The sequence below is a fragment of the Lutra lutra genome, chromosome 12, assembly GCF_902655055.1.
Source record: "Lutra lutra chromosome 12, mLutLut1.2, whole genome shotgun sequence".
Lineage (NCBI taxonomy): Eukaryota > Metazoa > Chordata > Mammalia > Carnivora > Mustelidae > Lutra > Lutra lutra.
Genome location: NC_062289.1, coordinates 50,694,268 through 50,712,370, shown reverse-complemented (window position 1 = coordinate 50,712,370; position 18,103 = coordinate 50,694,268). Strand labels below are relative to the sequence as shown.

General features: G+C 35.1%; 1 protein-coding gene across 4 annotated transcripts in view; it reads right to left on the bottom strand.

Annotated features, from left to right (window-relative positions):
• The window catches only part of USP14 (ubiquitin specific peptidase 14), a 45,222-nt gene that overhangs the window by 6,426 nt on the left and 20,693 nt on the right, over positions 1–18,103 (bottom strand). For all 4 annotated transcript variants that reach the window (XM_047698588.1, XM_047698591.1, XM_047698589.1 and 1 more), the window contains 8 exons: positions 13,034–13,092; positions 9,579–9,709; positions 8,543–8,623; positions 8,082–8,167; positions 5,808–5,922; positions 3,257–3,322; positions 3,015–3,107; positions 1,311–1,439 (listed from right to left, as the gene is read on the bottom strand). In XM_047698588.1, coding sequence (XP_047554544.1) covers positions 1,311–1,439; positions 3,015–3,107; positions 3,257–3,322; positions 5,808–5,922; positions 8,082–8,167; positions 8,543–8,623; positions 9,579–9,709; positions 13,034–13,092 — 760 coding nt within the window. The remainder of the gene's footprint in view (positions 1–1,310; positions 1,440–3,014; positions 3,108–3,256; positions 3,323–5,807; positions 5,923–8,081; positions 8,168–8,542; positions 8,624–9,578; positions 9,710–13,033; positions 13,093–18,103) is intronic.

Sequence of the window (18,103 nt, the reverse complement as noted above, 5' to 3'; positions counted from 1 at the left end):
TTCCAGAAAGATCTTTTTCACCGTGGAGGGGGGAAAATCCAACACAGTTCAGGTGTACCCTAAAGTAATACAACTTATTAAAGTTTCCTAAGGTTGTGATTTTAGCAGTGACAGGCAGGCATACAAGCAGCACTTATTAAAAGATACAATATATCACACCTGTCAGAATGGCTAAAATTAACAACACAAAAGAACAGTTGTTGGTGAGGATGCAGAGAAAAGGGGAACCCGTCTTGCACTGCTGGTGGGAAGCCACTCTGGAAAACAGTACGGAAGTTCCTTAAAAAGTTAAAAAAAGAAATACCCTACAATCCAGTAATTGCACAATTAGGTATTTACCCAACGAATACAAAAAGATTCGATTTGAAGGGGTACATACATCCTGATGTTGATAGCAGCATTATCCACAACAGTCAAACTATGGAAAGAGCCCAAATGTCCACTGGATAAAGATATGTGTACACACACACACACACACACACACACACACACACACGGGAATATTACTCAACCATCAAAAAGAAGGACATCCTGCCATTTGCAATAACGTGAATGGAGCTAAAGTGTATTACACTAAGTGAAATGAGTCAATCAGGAAAAATACAAACACCATTATGATCTCACTCATGTGGAATTTAAGAAACAAAATGGATAAACAGAGGGGGAGGGAGGAAAAAAAAGAGAAACCATAAAAGACTCTTAACCATACAGAACAAAGTGAGGGTTGATGGAGGGAGGCAGGTGGGAGATGGACTAGATGATGATGGGCATTAAGAAGAGCACATGTTATGATGACCACTGGGTGTTATATACAAGTAATGAATCACTGAATTCTACTCCTGAAACCAATACTGCACTCCATGTTAACTAACCTGAATTTACATAAAAATTGAAAGATACACTTATTTAACTATAGGCATAGATGAGCCAATATTCTACACCACTAATTCCATCTAAAAATAGAGGTAACTCCATGACTTACAAGGAAAACAGTAAAATACACTGAAAATACTGGGCAAGATTTTATGTGAAATGCTCTGAGGAGATACATATAAAAGGAATACAGGTTACAGATTATAGGAGAAAAGAAAATATTAAGCTTACTCTACCATAAGGGACCTATTTACCATAACTAGAGTCCTTTTTCTTACACTAAAATAAACCTAAAACTTTGTGTATGAGCTAAGTAAACTACAGGTTCATCCATTTTTACTAAGAGATTAACAAATTACGGACATTAACAAGGTAACTGCTGAATATTAATTAAACTCTGAACTATTAAGATGAGAAAATCAGCAAAAAGAACCTACTGTCTTTGGCTGCTGATTCACTTTTTTATCTTCTAGATCCTTGAATTTTGATCGAAAAGAGACCATTTTCTCCTGAAGTTCTGGGGTACACAGTTCATACACATCCAACATAAGAGGAAATTTTACATCCTATACAAAAAAAAAAAAAAAATGTGTCAACACCCTTATAAAAGTAGTTATTTAAAATATCTTCATGCTTTTACAGTAGTACTTTCATAATTCAAATGAAGTTGAAAATAAAATTTATTTAAAAACCACTTGGAAATCTACGCAGCTGAAAACTTCATAGTGCCTATTTTCAAAATCAGGTGCCAATTTTTTTTTAAAAATAAGCTCTATGCCTAATGTGGGGCTTGAATTTACAATCCTGAGATCAAGGGTCGCATGCTCTTCTGACTGAGCTAACCAGGCACCCCCTGGTCCTAACTTTTTAAGATTAAAAAAATTTGTTTAGCTTTTTTTCCAATTAAACCCATGACTCTGAGCACAGAAGAGTTACCAAAACACACATGACAAAAGAAGCATTTTAGAAATACAGCACATCAGCCTCTGTGAAAATAATGGATACCTGCAACTAAAAATGGAATCAATTTACAAATGGGGGCCACTTAATGACTTTTTGTAATGTGAAATACACCTTTACACAGAAATAAGTGATACGGTTCAATAACTAATATTAATACATAAAGTTGGGGTGCCTGGGTGGCCCGGTGGGTTAAAGCCTCTGCTTTCAGCTCAGGGCATGGTCCTAGGGTTCTGGGGTCGAGCCCCACATCAGGCTCTCTGCTCAGCAGGGAGCCTGCTTCCCCCCATCTCTGTCTCTGCCTGCCTCTCTGCCTACTTGTGATCTCTGTCAAATAAATAAATAAAATCTTTAAAAAAAATACATAAAGTTAACAGTATTAAATATTCTAAATACATTTAACCTTATCGTATAATAGTAAGTATATCTGAAATTGTATTATGAATTTTAGCTCAGGAGGTTAGGATTACATTTACCTCTCCCAGGGATCATGGAGTGTGGATAGGTAGCAGAGCTACAGTTTTACAAAACAGTTACATCATAAGGTTGGCTCTTACTCAAGAAACTACAATTATTGCACTAGAGAATGCAGCATGCCTTCTTCCCCACACTCCTATCCTCCAAACCTGCTGGGTCAGTATCTGTGGAGTTGAGGATCTGGTCAAGAGCAGTATTTCTGGGGAGTGGAGGGCATCCATGAGAACTAATTGGGAATCTTTTGAACAATTTTTAGGACCTCTGGCCCTACCTAGTCAAACACTAGGGGTGGGCTGGTGGTGAAAGTCAGGCATGTATATGTTTAAAAATAAAAAGGATGGGGTGCCTGGGTGGGTTAGTCAGTTACTCATCTGTCTTCAGCTCAGGTCATGATCCCAGGATCCTGAGATCAAGTCCAGCATCGGGCTCACTGCTCAGTGGGGAGTCTGCTTCTCTCTCTGCCTCCTGCTCTCCCTGCTTGTGTGCGCTCACTCTCTAACAAATAAGTAAAATCTTAAAAAAAAAAAAAAAAAGAAAGAAAGAAAGAAAAGAAAAAAAAGAACCACTTGTCTAATGTTAGTAACTTCCATACTCAGAATATTTCAAATAAAGTTTCTCCCTAAAGGAAGAAAGAAATCTATTGTGAATTAGGGATTGCTGTCAAAGAATTACAATGTTTTATTATACTGAAGTTCATTACTAACCTTAAGAACTTTAGCATTCACAGATTCCTTCTCTTTATAAAAAAATCGAACCATCTGAATAGTCAAGTAAGCAGGTAGTCGGCTGATCTTAGACTGAGGGAAAAAAATGCAAGAAATCCTATCACATGCAAATACAACACAAGTTTTTAATGCCTTGGTTTGGCAAAAACAAAGACTGGGTAAAATTTATTGGAAATTTTTCATCAAAACGGATTTAATTTCAAAAGGAATGCACAACTTACAGATTTGATATATAAAGCATTTCTTTGCAATGTTGGAGACTGTTTAGTGATTTCCTCCTGAAGTCGCTAAAAAAAGAACAGGAGACCAAACATTTTTAGTTTTAAAGAATATTTTTCTAAAAAAAAAAAAAAGAATACTTTTCTGCAATATAGAATCACACTTTTTTTCCTAAAGTAAGCTCTACACCCAAAGTGGGGCTTGAACTGATGACCTCAAGGATCAAGAGTCACATACCAGCAAGGTACCCCCAGAAGCACACTTTTAGTTCTTTTAAAAATTAGTATTCCTTAACAGACAACATACATCGATGGATTCATACCACTGAAAAATAATTTCAATGAAGACTATGTAGGAAAGTTTTTAGATATGAGTCAGTTCTTAAAAGGTATCAATTTATACTGGTGTGAACTCCTCAGAAAGTAAATAATGTTTGAAGTTTTAAATTGTAACACAAATGTTGCTCAGATTCTGAGTTTACAATGTATTTTATATAACATTAAAAAGCCTTTATAGCTTCTGCCTATATACAGATTATCAGAATACTCATGCAGAAGGACAATTATGAGAAGGTAGGAAACCCCTGTTCTTTATTCTTTATGTATAAAAGCCTTCTAGAAGCAATTATTCTCAAATGAGAAAAGTCACACAGAAAACCTGTTAATCTAACAAATGTGGAGTAGACTTTAGCCACTATACATATCTTAACCATTGTGTCTGCCTTTCCATTTTTTACAGCCTGTGTGACACTCAGCAAGACAGTTATCCCCTCCGGGCATCATATGGAAATGATGATAATACCTATATCATAGTGCTGTTGTTAGAACTACGTAAGTTACGTACATGTAAAAAAAAAATTGGACAACCATTTGGCATATATTCTATATTCAACAGACATAAGCTACTATTTCTAATTTTATAAAAAAAGCACTACTAATGTGCTCTGCTTTGTAAGAACATTAATACACAAGAAATTAGAGTTAAAAATTTACTGTTAATGTTCACTGTAAGCACGTTACTTGTATAAAAAATTAATTTTTAAGAAAATTACTAATCTCATTACAAAAGGAATCACTGTGTTCCTTTTTAACATTTAATCAAGTCTGTTTGGCAACAAAAAGGTAAAGAAATATGGAGTCAAATCACTCTAGAATAACAGGAATCAATGATGACAATGCATCTAAACAGTGGGAAAGATAACACAACATCTCATAAATACATGCTTCTCAAAAACATGTATCTGGTGTGATGTTATTCATCAGGTAAGCTACACATATTATCAATCCAATCCACCATCCAATCACTACCAATCCACTATCATCTAAAAGCTCCAAGTAGATCTAGTTTTTTTTCCAGGATTTTATAAAATTATGAAGAAAAGTATCATCCTGGAGAGTCCCTGCCAAAACATTCCATTCTATACTCTCCAATGACACTTATGCTTCCTGTTTTGATGTCCTGAAACTTGCACATTATAACCTGCTATAGTGCTCTTAGTGATTAGCTATTATTAAGCTTTTAAAATGAACTTCTCTTAAAAATATGCCTCACTACAGCCCCCCTCAGTATCACAGGGCAGAGAATATTACTTTTTATTTGCCTCTTATGCCTGCATTTACCAACCACTCCCCTAATTGATCTTACCCTGAACTGTAGATGGGAACTCCCTAATGACAAATTATCTTGTTTATCAATACAATCCCTGCCCCAATTCATTGCCTATCCTTCAAAACATGTACATATTTCCCAAACCATATCAAAGTACTAAATTCACAAGCCAAACTTTTATATTTTATCAATCTGCTCATCAGAGTGCATTCTATAGTATAAAAATGGGGAAAGAGTGCTAACCGGAGAATCAAGTTCTAGACCAGCTCTGCCACAAAGCAATGAAGTCACTTACATTCCAGGGCCTCAACTGCAAAACTGGTAAAAGGCAGAGGGCCTACATGGCCTGATTTACACAGTACGATCCCAGTTTATACCTTGTCATTACTAATAAACCCTCATTAAATACCCTCTGAGGCTTCCTGCGATGCTTTTGTTTGACCTAACAATACATAACCTTGTGTTATGTGTGTTTCTGTTTAATGACAATTCATGGTCTTCACAGCCAACTATACTATAACTCATCCCTAAATGAAGCTTATCCAACATTTTCTCCTTAAGGCTTATCTAAATAAACATTCACATAGAGCCTTCTTGGGCTTAGAATACTAGACAGCACTTCAAAGATATGGCTGAAGACCTATTTTAAATAGTGCATCACCAATAAAAAGCACAAAATTGAAAAAAAAATGTAGGTACTAAAATTACTATAAAAGGACATTTGTTAACAGTATGAACTGAAACAAGAAAGCAAAGCATCACCTTTTTGGAGCTCAGGTGAGACTGTCTGGCAACTCAAAATTTTTGCCAATCAGAGCAGGTCTACAAATGACCATGAAAGCACCCAAGTACTGATGTTGAGAGTTACAAATACATTTTAGCAAGGAAGTGCATCTGCAAATACAGAATCCATTTATAATGAGGATCAACTGTAACTGATCTTACCAATTTAAGTCCTGTAAAAAGATACTTGACTTCTTGATTGATAAAACAGCTAAGCTGAAGCTGATTTTCCTTTCCTTTAGTGACCTCCTCTTCTTCAGATTCTGTACATTTCATGCTTTGAGAAATAGGATAAGGAATATCCCAACAGGTAATCAATCTGCTATAATAACTTATATGTTGAACATAATAAATTATCCTCTTGCTATTAAAATTAATAGCATCAATATTTGCAAATGATATCTGATACAGGGTGAGTATCCAAAATATATAAACTTATACAACACGAAAATAATAATTCAATTTAAAAATGGGCAGAAGATATAAAGAGAATAGACATTTCTCCAAAGACACAGAGAAGGCCAACACATGAAAAGATGCTCAATATCACTCATCATCAGGGAAATGAAAATCAAAACCATAATGTCACCTCACACTTTATCAGAATAGCTAAAATCAAAAACATGAAAAACAAGTGCTGGGGTCCCTGTGTGGCTAGTTGTAAACATCTGACTCTTGATTTCATCTTAGGTCGTATCTTGGAGTTGTGAGATTGACCCCCACATCAGGCTCTGCACTGGACATGGAGCCTACTTAAGATTCTCCCTCCCCCACCCCCACCTCTCTCTCTCTCCATCTCTGAGGGGGGGCAGAAAATCAAGTGTTGGCGAGGAAAAGGAACTCTCATACACATCTGTGGGTGGGAATGCAAACTGGTGCAGCCACTATGGAAAACATATGGAGTTTCCTCAAATAATTAAAAATAGAACTGCCTTGGGGTGCCTGGGTGGCTCAGTGGGTTAAGGCCTCTGTCTTTGACTCAGGTCATGATCCCAGGGTCCTGGGATGGAGCCCCGCATCAGATTCACTGCTCAGCAGGGAGCCTGCTTCCTCCTCTCTCTCTGCCTACTTGTGATTTTGTCTGTCAAATAAATAAATAAAATCTTTAAAAAAAAAAAAAAAGAACCCCCTCAAAAAATTAAAAATAGAACTACCATTTAATCCAGTAATTCCACTACTAGGTATTTGCACAAAGAATACAAAAACACTACTTGAAAAGACATATGTACCCTTATGTTTATTGCAGTATTATTTACCATAGCCAAATTATGGAAGCAACTATCCATCATCCAACTATCCATCAATAGATAAATGTATAAATGGATAAAGACAATGTGGGAGGTATCTACAATGGAATATTATTCAGCCATAAAAAATGAAATCTTGCTATTTACAACAACATAGATGGATCAAAGGTATATAATAAAGGTGAAGTAAGTCAGAGTAAGAAATACTATTATTTCACTCTCAACAAGAATAAAGGAGGTGGGTAAGGGTCTGGATGAAACAGGTGATAGGGATTAAGAGTACACTTATTGTAATGAGCACTGAGTAATGTATAGAACTGTTGCATCACTATATCATACATCTGAAACCAATGTAACACTGTATATTAATTATACTGAAATTTTAAAAATAGCATTATCCACTGGTATTTTAAACATTTTGTTTTCCCACATTTGTTTCAACATATTTTAAAGTGCTTCATGCAATTAACAATATGAGTAATGAATAATAAAAGTAATGAAAGGATAAACTAAACAAATGTAAGTTGGTACTTATACAGTCTTTTTTTTTTTTTTAAGATTTTATTTATTTATTTGACAGACAGAGATCACAAGTAGGCAGAGAGGCAGGCAGAGAGAGAGAGAGGAGGAAGCAGGCTCCCTGCCGAGCAGGGAGCCCAATGCGGGGCTTGATCCCAGGACCCTGGACCATGACCTGAGCCAAAGGCAGAGGCTTTATCCCACTGAGCCACCCAGGTGCCCTGGTACTTATACAGTCTTAAAATGGTTTTAACACAAAAATATATAAAAAGAATCTAAGTTTCCACCCATGACCTAGAAAATAGTCCTTCCCTGAATTCATGTTTTATGAATTAGTTCAATCTTATATATAAAATCTGGCTGATATACTCTGTTTCATACAATAAAAATTAATTTCCTATGAAGTGAATTAATGAGGCTGACTCTGCTAAAGATATTCTTAGGAAAAAATAATATCCTTAAAGTGTACATTTATCTAACTTTAGGATTACTCTGATGGGGTATTTTTCCAAATTCCTAAGTTTCATTATATCTTTTAGGCATAAAAGCCTCTGAAGAATTTATCTATATACCCCACCCACCACTCCAATGAGTCAACAAGGCTACTGGTACCAATTCACTTCTAGTAAGTTATGAGTACATCTCTACAAATCTTGGCTCATAAGGATACGTAGTTTCAAATTCAACTCCGAAGAACTGATCAATTAAGCTTTTCTTTTTAGAAGGTGCCACTGCTGATGCAGATGAAGAATCTGTCTGCAAAAATTAAAATGAAATAAAAATTCTAATTTTTCTTTATATAGGTACTAATGTTTATTTTCCCCACACAATCCAGTTTAGTAAATACATATTTAGGCTTTTAAAAATGTAATCCCTTTCTGGAAAATCCTTCTACTGTTCAAAAAACACTACCAAAAGACTACAGATGCTCAGTAATATCAATTGAGTTTAATAAACAATACAATGCATTCAAGTGTCAAATGCAAGCTTTCAAATTCTAACTACAGGCTGAGCATCCAAAGTATTCAAATACATGTCTATTAGGATAAATTTATTTCAAGCTTTTGGCATGGGGGGGAGTATAATTATCAAGGTATAATGAAAATCTATAATCACAAACGTGTCAATTACCTCTTTAACAGAATCATCCTCTATGGCTTCCAATTTCTGTTGCAATACTCGCATCATTTGTATCCAACATTCATTAGCATCCTGTAATTTAAAAAATGACAAAGTAAATAAACCTGGCTGTTGATAATGTTTTATCTACAAAATCCTTCCAAAAGAATTACTGGTTCCTTAGGGAAGGGGAAGAAAGCTGTTTTTTATTTTAAAATATTAAGTCAAACTAGATTATAATACAATCTTCAGAACAATGAGGAATTCCAAAATATTCATTTATCCAAGAGATGTTTACTGAGCTCTTCCTTATGCTAACTACTATTTTAGAAACAGGAATAAACAGCAATAACCAAAACAGAAAACGTTCTCAATGGGGACATAAACAAAATATAACAAATTCACCTAAAGAGAAAAGTTATGAATTAAAAAAGAAGTATGAAAAAAATAATAAAAATAACAATAAAAAAAGCAATATGGGAACAGAAAGTGATGAAGGGAAAGAAGTGTGCCATTTCAATAGGGGAGTCAAGGAAACATCTGTGATGCCTTGACTTTTGAGCCATGAGACCTGAGTGAGGTGAGGAAGCAAGCCATGCACTATCTGAGAGCCAAAGAAATAAGAGCAAAGACCCTGCATAAAGATGGTACTGGAGGGTTTAAAAAGTAAGTAGGAAGCCAGTGTGTTTGAGAGTCAAAAGAAGTAAGCAAGGGAGAGAGTGGCACATGAGAGCTCAGACAGGGACACAGGACCTCAATTATTCAGGACTAGGACAGAAAATCACTAGGAGGTAACAAACAAGGGACCAAGATAACCCTATTTACATTTTATAGACTCTGGAGACTGTGTGGAGAAGCACTGCAGGAGGACAAAAACAGAAGCAAGGTAATAGTTAACAGACCACTCCAGCCAAGAAATGAGGATGATGTGAACCACAGAGGACTTGAAAATTGGAGCATGTTTGGAAATACAAATAAACACAGTAAGTGTACAACACCTAAGTTTTATGTTTACAAAATGAAAACCACAGAACCTTGCCCTGTTTACCTGTTGAAGATATTGGCCTTGTTCACCCTTCTCTGCAAACTGTGGAAAAGCCATGTGCAAAAACTGCAGTAGAATAATAGGTGGAATACTAGAAGAAGTTTTATCCATGGAATCAAACAAATCTCTAAGGGCTTAAAAACAAAGCAAACACGGCTTTAATAAAATGATGACATATGTAATACATGTTACTGTATATTAATTCTAGACTAATACAAACAAAAACTGCTGAGTAATATTTTTAAGTATATCTACTACTTTTGTAATTGTCAAATTCACAATAAGAAAAAGATTTGTTTGGGGGCACCTGGGTGGCTCAGTCACTAAACGTCTGCCTTTGGCTCAGGTCATGATCCCAGGGTCCTGGGATCCAGCACCACATCGGGCTCCCTGCTCAGCAGGAAGCCTGCTTCTCCCTCTCCTACTCCCCCTGCTTGTGTTCCCTCTCTTGCTGTTTCTCGCTCTCTGTCAAATAAATAAATAAAATCTTTTTTAAAAAAAATTTGTTTTTAAATCTTAAAGAACTGACCAGACTTCATAATGTAATGACTAACTATAAACAACTTCTGAGTCCTACCCCTCGGTCTCTCTCTTTGCCAGGCTTTGTCTTCCCAAACAAAGCAGGGCATATTCATTCACTAGAGCAAACACATAACCTCTGTCTAGAGATCATACAGGCTAATGTTACTGTTCTGGTACTATGCCATTATCAGGTCATCAGGTCACCACTCTCAACCTACCTCCTTATAAGCCTGTACTTGGTTCCCATCTACTCAACTCCTAAATTTTAAAATCTGTTAAACATAACTCATAACTCTATTGATAGCTAAAAACCAAAATTAATTTGCCTTCTTCAAAATCTTTCCTCCACCATCCTCTCTCACCTTCATAAATCTCATGGTCAGTCACAGCCCTGCTCTGGGAGTTGAGAATACTTTTCCTCTGCTGACTTCCTAGCTATCACACCTTGCCTTTACTTCAAGTACAGCAAAATTCTAGTCTAGCCTTTCCTGACTTGTTTTATTAACTAATATGTGAAATGTTATCTACCATTATTATACAAAAGGAAGACCCACAAATACTATATCTCAGCACAAAGCCAGTATTTAATAAAATGTTCCCAAATAAGACAACTAAACATGGTATTTAAAATATTCTGGGGGTACTCCTTGGTGGCTCAGTCAGTTAAGCATCTGCCAATGGCTCTGGTCATGATCCCAGTTTCCTGGGATCAAGTTCCGTATCAGGGTCCCTGCTGAATAGAGAGTCTGCTTCTCCATCTCCCTCTGCTGCTCCCCCTGCTTGTGTGCATGTGTGCTGACAAATAAATAAAATCTTTAAAAAAACTTCTGGGAGAAGGGATAGCTAAAATCCTGTGTCACTACCAATGTAATGTTTCTTAAAATAGAAAAGCCCAAATTGTAGTAACACTTTAAGGTACACATTACCCAAAATAAAAAATGATTTAAGATTTAATGTATACCATAAACAGGATCTCAAAGTACTTCATTAGTTTGAAATAAAAAAGTAAAAAATGCACTCACTGTACATTAAGAGACTAGTTGGCCATGACAACTAAACGCAAATCAATATGTGATCCTAAACTGGATCCCAAAACAAAATAGAAAAACAACTTTATAACGGGCAATATTGGGTCAACTGACAAAATTTAAGTCATTTGTATTTTAGAGTACTTTATCCATGTTAAACTCCTAGACTTTGAAAAATGGTGATTGTCTTGTGGTTCTAAATGTCCTTATTCTTGGGAAATACATACTAAAGCATTCAGGAATAAGACAGGATGTCTGTACCTTACTCTCAAATGGTTCAGAAAAAAGAACACTGTTACAGAGAATGATGAACCAGCTGTGAAAAAAAGTTTGTAATTGGTGAATTCTTGGAACTGTTCTTTGTGCTAATTTTAAATTTAGCACAGAATAAAATTTAAAAATGAAGAACAGTATCTTTCATCCCTTCACTACAAGACTCATAGGATACTGGAGAAGTTGCTGCCATTCCAAGTTACTCTCAGATACACAAGCAATTGACTAAACTAGATAAAAGTGATCATATTTTTCTCATTAAAAACCTCATTTCAACAAATAAATCTACTTTCAGGGAAAAAAAGGTCAAAGGAAAATCTAACCCCAAATGACACAAAGAAACCTACTGTTTATAGTATTACAAATGAACAGCTGACCACAATGAGATACCACTTCACACCCCTAGGCTGGCTATAATCAAAGACAGACAATACCAAGTATTATTAAGAGAAATTGGAACCCTCATTCACGGGAGAAATATAAAATGATGCCAACTGCTTTGGAAAACAGCCTGGCAGTTGCTCAAAAAGTTAAATATAGTTACCATATGACCCAGCAATTCCACTCCCAGATATGCACCCAAGAGAAATAAAAACATTATGTCCACAGAAAAGTTTGTAAAAATTTTCAGCGATACTTGTAATAGTCAAAAAGTGGAAACGACCCAAATGTCTATTAGGGATGAAAGGACAAATGGAATGTGATATATCCCTACAATGGAATCTTATTCAGCAATTAAAAGGAAAAAAAGTACTAATGCATACTAAATTGTCAATGAACCTTGAAAACATTCTAAGTGAAAGAAGCCAGTCAAAAAAGACCACATACTATATATAATTCCATTTATGTCAAAAGTTCAGAATAGGTAAATATACTGCGACTGACAGTAGATTAATGGTTGCATAAAGCTGGGAGTGGGGAGGAGAAAACTGAGTGCTAAATGTTACAGTTTCTTTTTCAAGGCCACAAAAACATTCTAAAATTGTGGTAATGGCTGCACAGCTCCACATATAGTAAAAGACATTGAATTACACACTTAAGTGGGTGAACTGTATGGGATGTGAATTTTATCTCCATAAAGCTGTTACCCTCTACCCCAAAAAAGGCACGGCTATAAAAATACCCTACACCAACCTAACCTAATGCTTTAAGAGTATTCATTTTTAAAACCAGCCCAAAACAAATGGGGACAAAATATATGGTCTCATGTAATGAAGAAATAAGTTATTTCTATCCTTTAAGAATTTGTTTCTCCTCATACTTTATACTGTTTCCTTACACTAACACCCACTAAGACGCTCTCTTATAATGACTGTATCAACTACAATAAAACCTCTCCCTGTATATGCCCAGAGATATATTTTACTAATAGAACCTAAAGCCAAAATTAATTTTAATCCAAAAAATCCAGACTATTTTTCAGAAAAAACAGACATCATTGGTTTATAATTTGAATAATAAAATAGGTCCTTAAGTTGCTTAACACTAAGTATAAGTACTCCAGTTTTAAATGAGATGATGTTCTACAAAATATCTTTTGTAAACTGAAAGCTACTAAACAAACTGGGTGAAAAGTAACATTTCTTGAATACTACACACTGTCCTATCAGAAAGGCATATATTTAAGATACTGACCTGCAGTAATATACTGTGCTGAAGCCATTTCCCCTGAAGCTCTCAAGGCACCTGCATACCTGGGAACATTAAGGCAGAATTAAATAGGATTCAATTCATTCTGAAACTCAAAAGGGAAGAAATTAATTAAAAGAGTTTATGATGACACCCTCAACTGCAACTTAATCTGAGTTGTTTCCATTTTTTATCTTCTTCCCTTCTGGTCTTATTCCTATAACCATTATATGGGCAAAAAAGGAACACTAGGAAAAAAGGGAATTTAGATAAATGAAGCCTACTTGAAATTCTTTCTCCTAACTTATTAAAAAAAAAAAAAAAATTCCTGAAAACAATGTGAAACAATAAAGTACACTCTTAATGTCCATTATTACAAAGAAAATAAAACACACTTTCAGAAATAAGAAAAAAACCTTAGGTCAAAAACATTAAATCAAAGTTAATACACCTACATTCAGCATTCACTTGTTATGTAACCTTAAATAAGTCACTTAATTTTCAAGTCCATCAGCTACCTATATATTGCAGCATTTCTATTAAATGACTTCTAAATTCACTTTCAACTTATAATCCTCATTTAATTTAAAACAGCACAGAGGACTGGCCATTATGAATATTACAATACAATAGTTTTCACTCATATAATGTCTTATGACACAGGATCAGAAATTATCATTCAGATAATATGAAACACTTGAGAGGTAGGGGAATGACTGCCTATTCACTATGATTAAAACAGCCAGTGGAGGGGCACCTGGGTGGCTCAGTCAGTTAAGCATCTGCCTTTGGCTCAGGTCATGATCCCATGGTCCTGGGATCGAGCGCCTCATTGGGCTCCCTGTGCAGCAGGAAGCCTGCTTCTCCCTCTCCCCTGGCTTTTGTTCCCTTTCTTGCTGTCTCTCTGTCAAATAAATAAATAAAGCCTTAAAAAACAAAACAAAAGAAAACGCCCACTGGAAGGACTAAAATGAAAAAGACTGAAATCAACCAAGAGTGGCTATAATGTGGACCAACCAAACTATCCATATCATCAATAACATGGATAAACTTCAAAGACTATGATGGTGAACTAAGCCAAATCTCTGTACATTTAACTTCCAGAATGCACAAAACTAATATGAGGTCAGTAGCTGCTTGTAGAGCTGGGTGGTGGAGGGGATGAGGACTGGGAAAAGATAAAAGTACAAAAAGATCCTGAGATGAGGGAAATGTTCTACAGTTTGTAAAATGGGTTACAGAGAATTTGCACTTATCAAAACTGATCACACCAAACACAAGATATTTCATATTTACTATGTGTAAATATTTCCATTTAAAAACAAAAAAACCTCTGTGCTATATAAGTAGAATGAAAGAGGTCACAGAAAATATGTTAAATTATATCCAATTAAGAAGTTCCGTTTTTCTCTTTTGTTTATTTAGATCTTTCAGAAATTGCTGTGACTCAAGTTTTTTTTAATTTTTTAATATATAATTCATAATGTCTAAATTACATATGTTCTTTTTAAAAAGGGAAAATCATTAATAGTTTCCCACTCAGTTTACAACTACCTAAAAGGCATTTTTGAAGCTGAAGTACCAATAAAACAAGTGTATGCCAAAACATCAGTGAAGTATGTAATGACACAACTGCTGCTGTTACTGATTTTACTTCTAGTTACAGGGTGACACTGCTAAGTAACTATTCCTACATTTATGGCAAAGGCTACACTAATAATTTTTTCTTAATAACTGAAAATGGAAAATCATGAGTGATTTAATAGCATTCCCCCACAAAAAACTCTCATTACACCAACATTTAATTTCTAAGAAACCATCCAATAAACCAAATAATATTAACAATTAAACTTTACAAAGAATAACTGTTAGAAAGTAAAAGGAAGAATTGACATGAGTACTAAGAGATGTAACAGAAATAGGTAAAAAAAAAAAAGTACCTTTTCTAGTCTTTATCAAGTCAACAATATATAAAAATTAAGTAATGACATAGAAAATCTGAATATAATTCATCAATTTAATGTCTACTAATACTTTTTCACCTACAAAAAGAGTATACCTTGACTCTTCTATCATCTGTGAAATATTCACATCAATCATACATCAGCTCAACGCAAACATTCATCAACAGAAAAATGGATAATTATTTGGTAGTATGTGCATACAGCGGTACACTATACAGCATATATATGAATGAACTACAACTACAAACACACAGTTAACCCAAAAAATAATGAGCTAGACCCAAATGAACACAATCTATGTTTCTGTTCACAAAGAATTCCAAACAGGCAAAATTAATCTATGAGGTTAAAAGTCACATTGGTATTAAGAATTTGAACAGAAAGGTGGAGTAGCAATCAGGAAGGGAGAGTCGTGAGGGGATTTCTAGAAGCTGATAGAGTTCTGTTTGTATTGGTTACATAGATGTGTTCACTCTAGGATAGTTCGTTTGTACTCTTTTTTGTATGTTAATGTCTATTAAATGTCTGTTAAATTAGAAAATTGGGAGTCAAAAGGAAGAGATTTTACAGTCTTTAAAAAAATATATCTGAATAGTCTCATCTAATGAATTTGGAATAGAGACCAACACTCAAAACTAAATACTTTCATTAGTACAAAAGAACAAATAAATGATCTAAGCATACAACTTAAAATAAAACAGCGTAAGGAAAAAAAATAAATCAAAACAAAAAAAGAATAAGTCAGACACTGAAAAGAACTGACTGAATAAACCTACTAACTGATTTCTGTGAAAAATAAAATATACAAACCTCTGGCAACGGTAAATTTATATGTATAAATTTCTATATATCTAGCAAATAAGAAGTGAAAATAGGGGAAAATACAGGTCCAAAATAGAGAACTCTTATGCTAAAATATCTTAAAGACATAAGGACAAATTCATAGGAAAACAAATTTTAAAAACTGACCCTAAAAGACACAGAAAATGTACATTTAAAACGCAAAAAAAAAAAAAAAAGGTTGGGTCCAACCAATTTTATAGTTAAGTTCTATCAAGAACAGATCATCCCTATACAAATTTGAAAATGCAAGTAAAATAACAACCTAGTAACTGCTAATGAAAAAACTATGTGGTACTTCCCAAAAGGTGCCTTGCCAATTTCCAGTAAGATAAAAATATGGCCATGAGATACTGTTTTTCGTAACTCACAGAATTTAAGGGTAATTTTTATTATATACACTTTTCACTTTAAGTTCTAAATTCAGAACTCCAACATTATCATGAGGTTCCGCTATTGGGCAGCATCAACCAAATCAGATTTTACCTGCAGCTCTGGTTCCTGGCCCTCATTGCCTCTTCAGCTAACCCAGTCTATTTCCTTTCTAGCCTTTATAACATATATCCCACTCTCCAGAACCTGCCAAATAAAAATCCTTAAGTATTGAAGCATGAGCTTCAGCATCACCAGTTGTAAAACATCTTCCATGGAAATTTTCCTCTCTTCTTTCATTCCTATTTTATCAGTTAGCGCCATTTTTCCAAAGACATACAACCCCATCCATGTCCTCTTGTGTTAAGTTAGTTAAGTACAACGGTTTCCAACCCCTTGTAAAGTCTAAGCATTCAAAAAATACTTCATCTGGTTTCAAGAACATTGACTCAACAGGATGAAATCTCCCTTGCTTATTACACAAAACTCAGAGAAATAACTCCAACACATGGAAGAGTTCTCTTTGGAATAGAAGCTAGAAGGTATCCCAGGTGAAAAAAGTACAGAAGAAGTCTTGGAAAAAAGGCAAGTCTCTCCCAAGTAGCCACCTTCTAGGGCAGGGAGCTGCCCAACAAGCTGCTCATTAGATCATTTGCAACTGGGACATGGTTGCCTAAGTACACAATCTTCAAACAAATACGAAATCAATCCTTACATCTCAAGTGAACAGTTAAAATCGAAAGGACCAAATATTGGCTTGGTGGGAGGGAGGTAAGAAGAGTACTTCAGAGCCTCGGAGAAATAAAAGCAGGAATCATCCAAAATTAAGAACAGGAGATTAAAGAAAAGAAGGTTGTGATAAATAAGAAGCTGTAAAATAAAGCTAATGCACAAATCAGTGAAATATACAATAGAACTAACACACTCTCCTGGAACACAGCACATAAAAATAAAAAAATAAAAGTGCAAAGGGAAAAAAAAAGAAATGTGAAAAATAGATCCAGATATTCTACTATTCAGAATATCAGGGAAGCTATATAAAATAGAGAAGCTTCTCTCAAGAAGTAAGAGTCAAGAATGTCCAAAGTTTAGGACAAGAGTCCTCAGAATGAAAGGGCTCACTCAGGGCACCTAGGTGGCTCAGCCAGTTAAGTGTCTGCCTTCAGCTCAAGTCACAATCCCAGGGTCCTGGGACAGGGCCCCACATTCGCCTCCCTGCCCCTCTTTCCTGCCCATCCATTCGCACTCTCTCTCTCTCTCTCTCTCCCTCTCTAAAATAAATAAATAAAATCTTAAAACAAAAAAAAAAAAGAAAGAAAGAAAGAAAAAGTGCTCACTCAGCACTAAATAAGATAAAAAAGAAAATCCCACACCTACCCTACTAGAAAACTATGAAAAACAAAAATAAAGGAAAAACCCTAAAAGTTATTAACAGAAAAGAATAAGAAATTAAGACTGATACTAGAACTTTTATCAGTAACAAGCCGCAAAGGAAAATAGTGGAGAAATAACTACAAACTAAGGAAAAATAACTTTGACTTTAACATTTCCCAACAAAGCAGTTCTGAAACAGTACCAAACTTGACGGCCTTTCTCAATTAAGACCGTAATGTCGTGTGTCTTGTACACTAATAAGTACATCAGCTACAATCTAGGCAAGTTCTTAAGTACTTGACAACTATTCACTTCAGAGAAATTCAGAAAACCTTTCGGTTACTCTCAGGTTTCTGCATAATCCTTCTCTCTCCTCTCTACTGCTTAGTTCTATCAAAGCATTTCCCAAGCCACTAAGGAAAAAGAAAAAAAAAAATCAACATTCACAAAGCTGGCTAAGAATCCAAACTGCAGTTTACAACTCTAACCTACATTAAGAAGTGACAGTGTATATATATATCAAGAC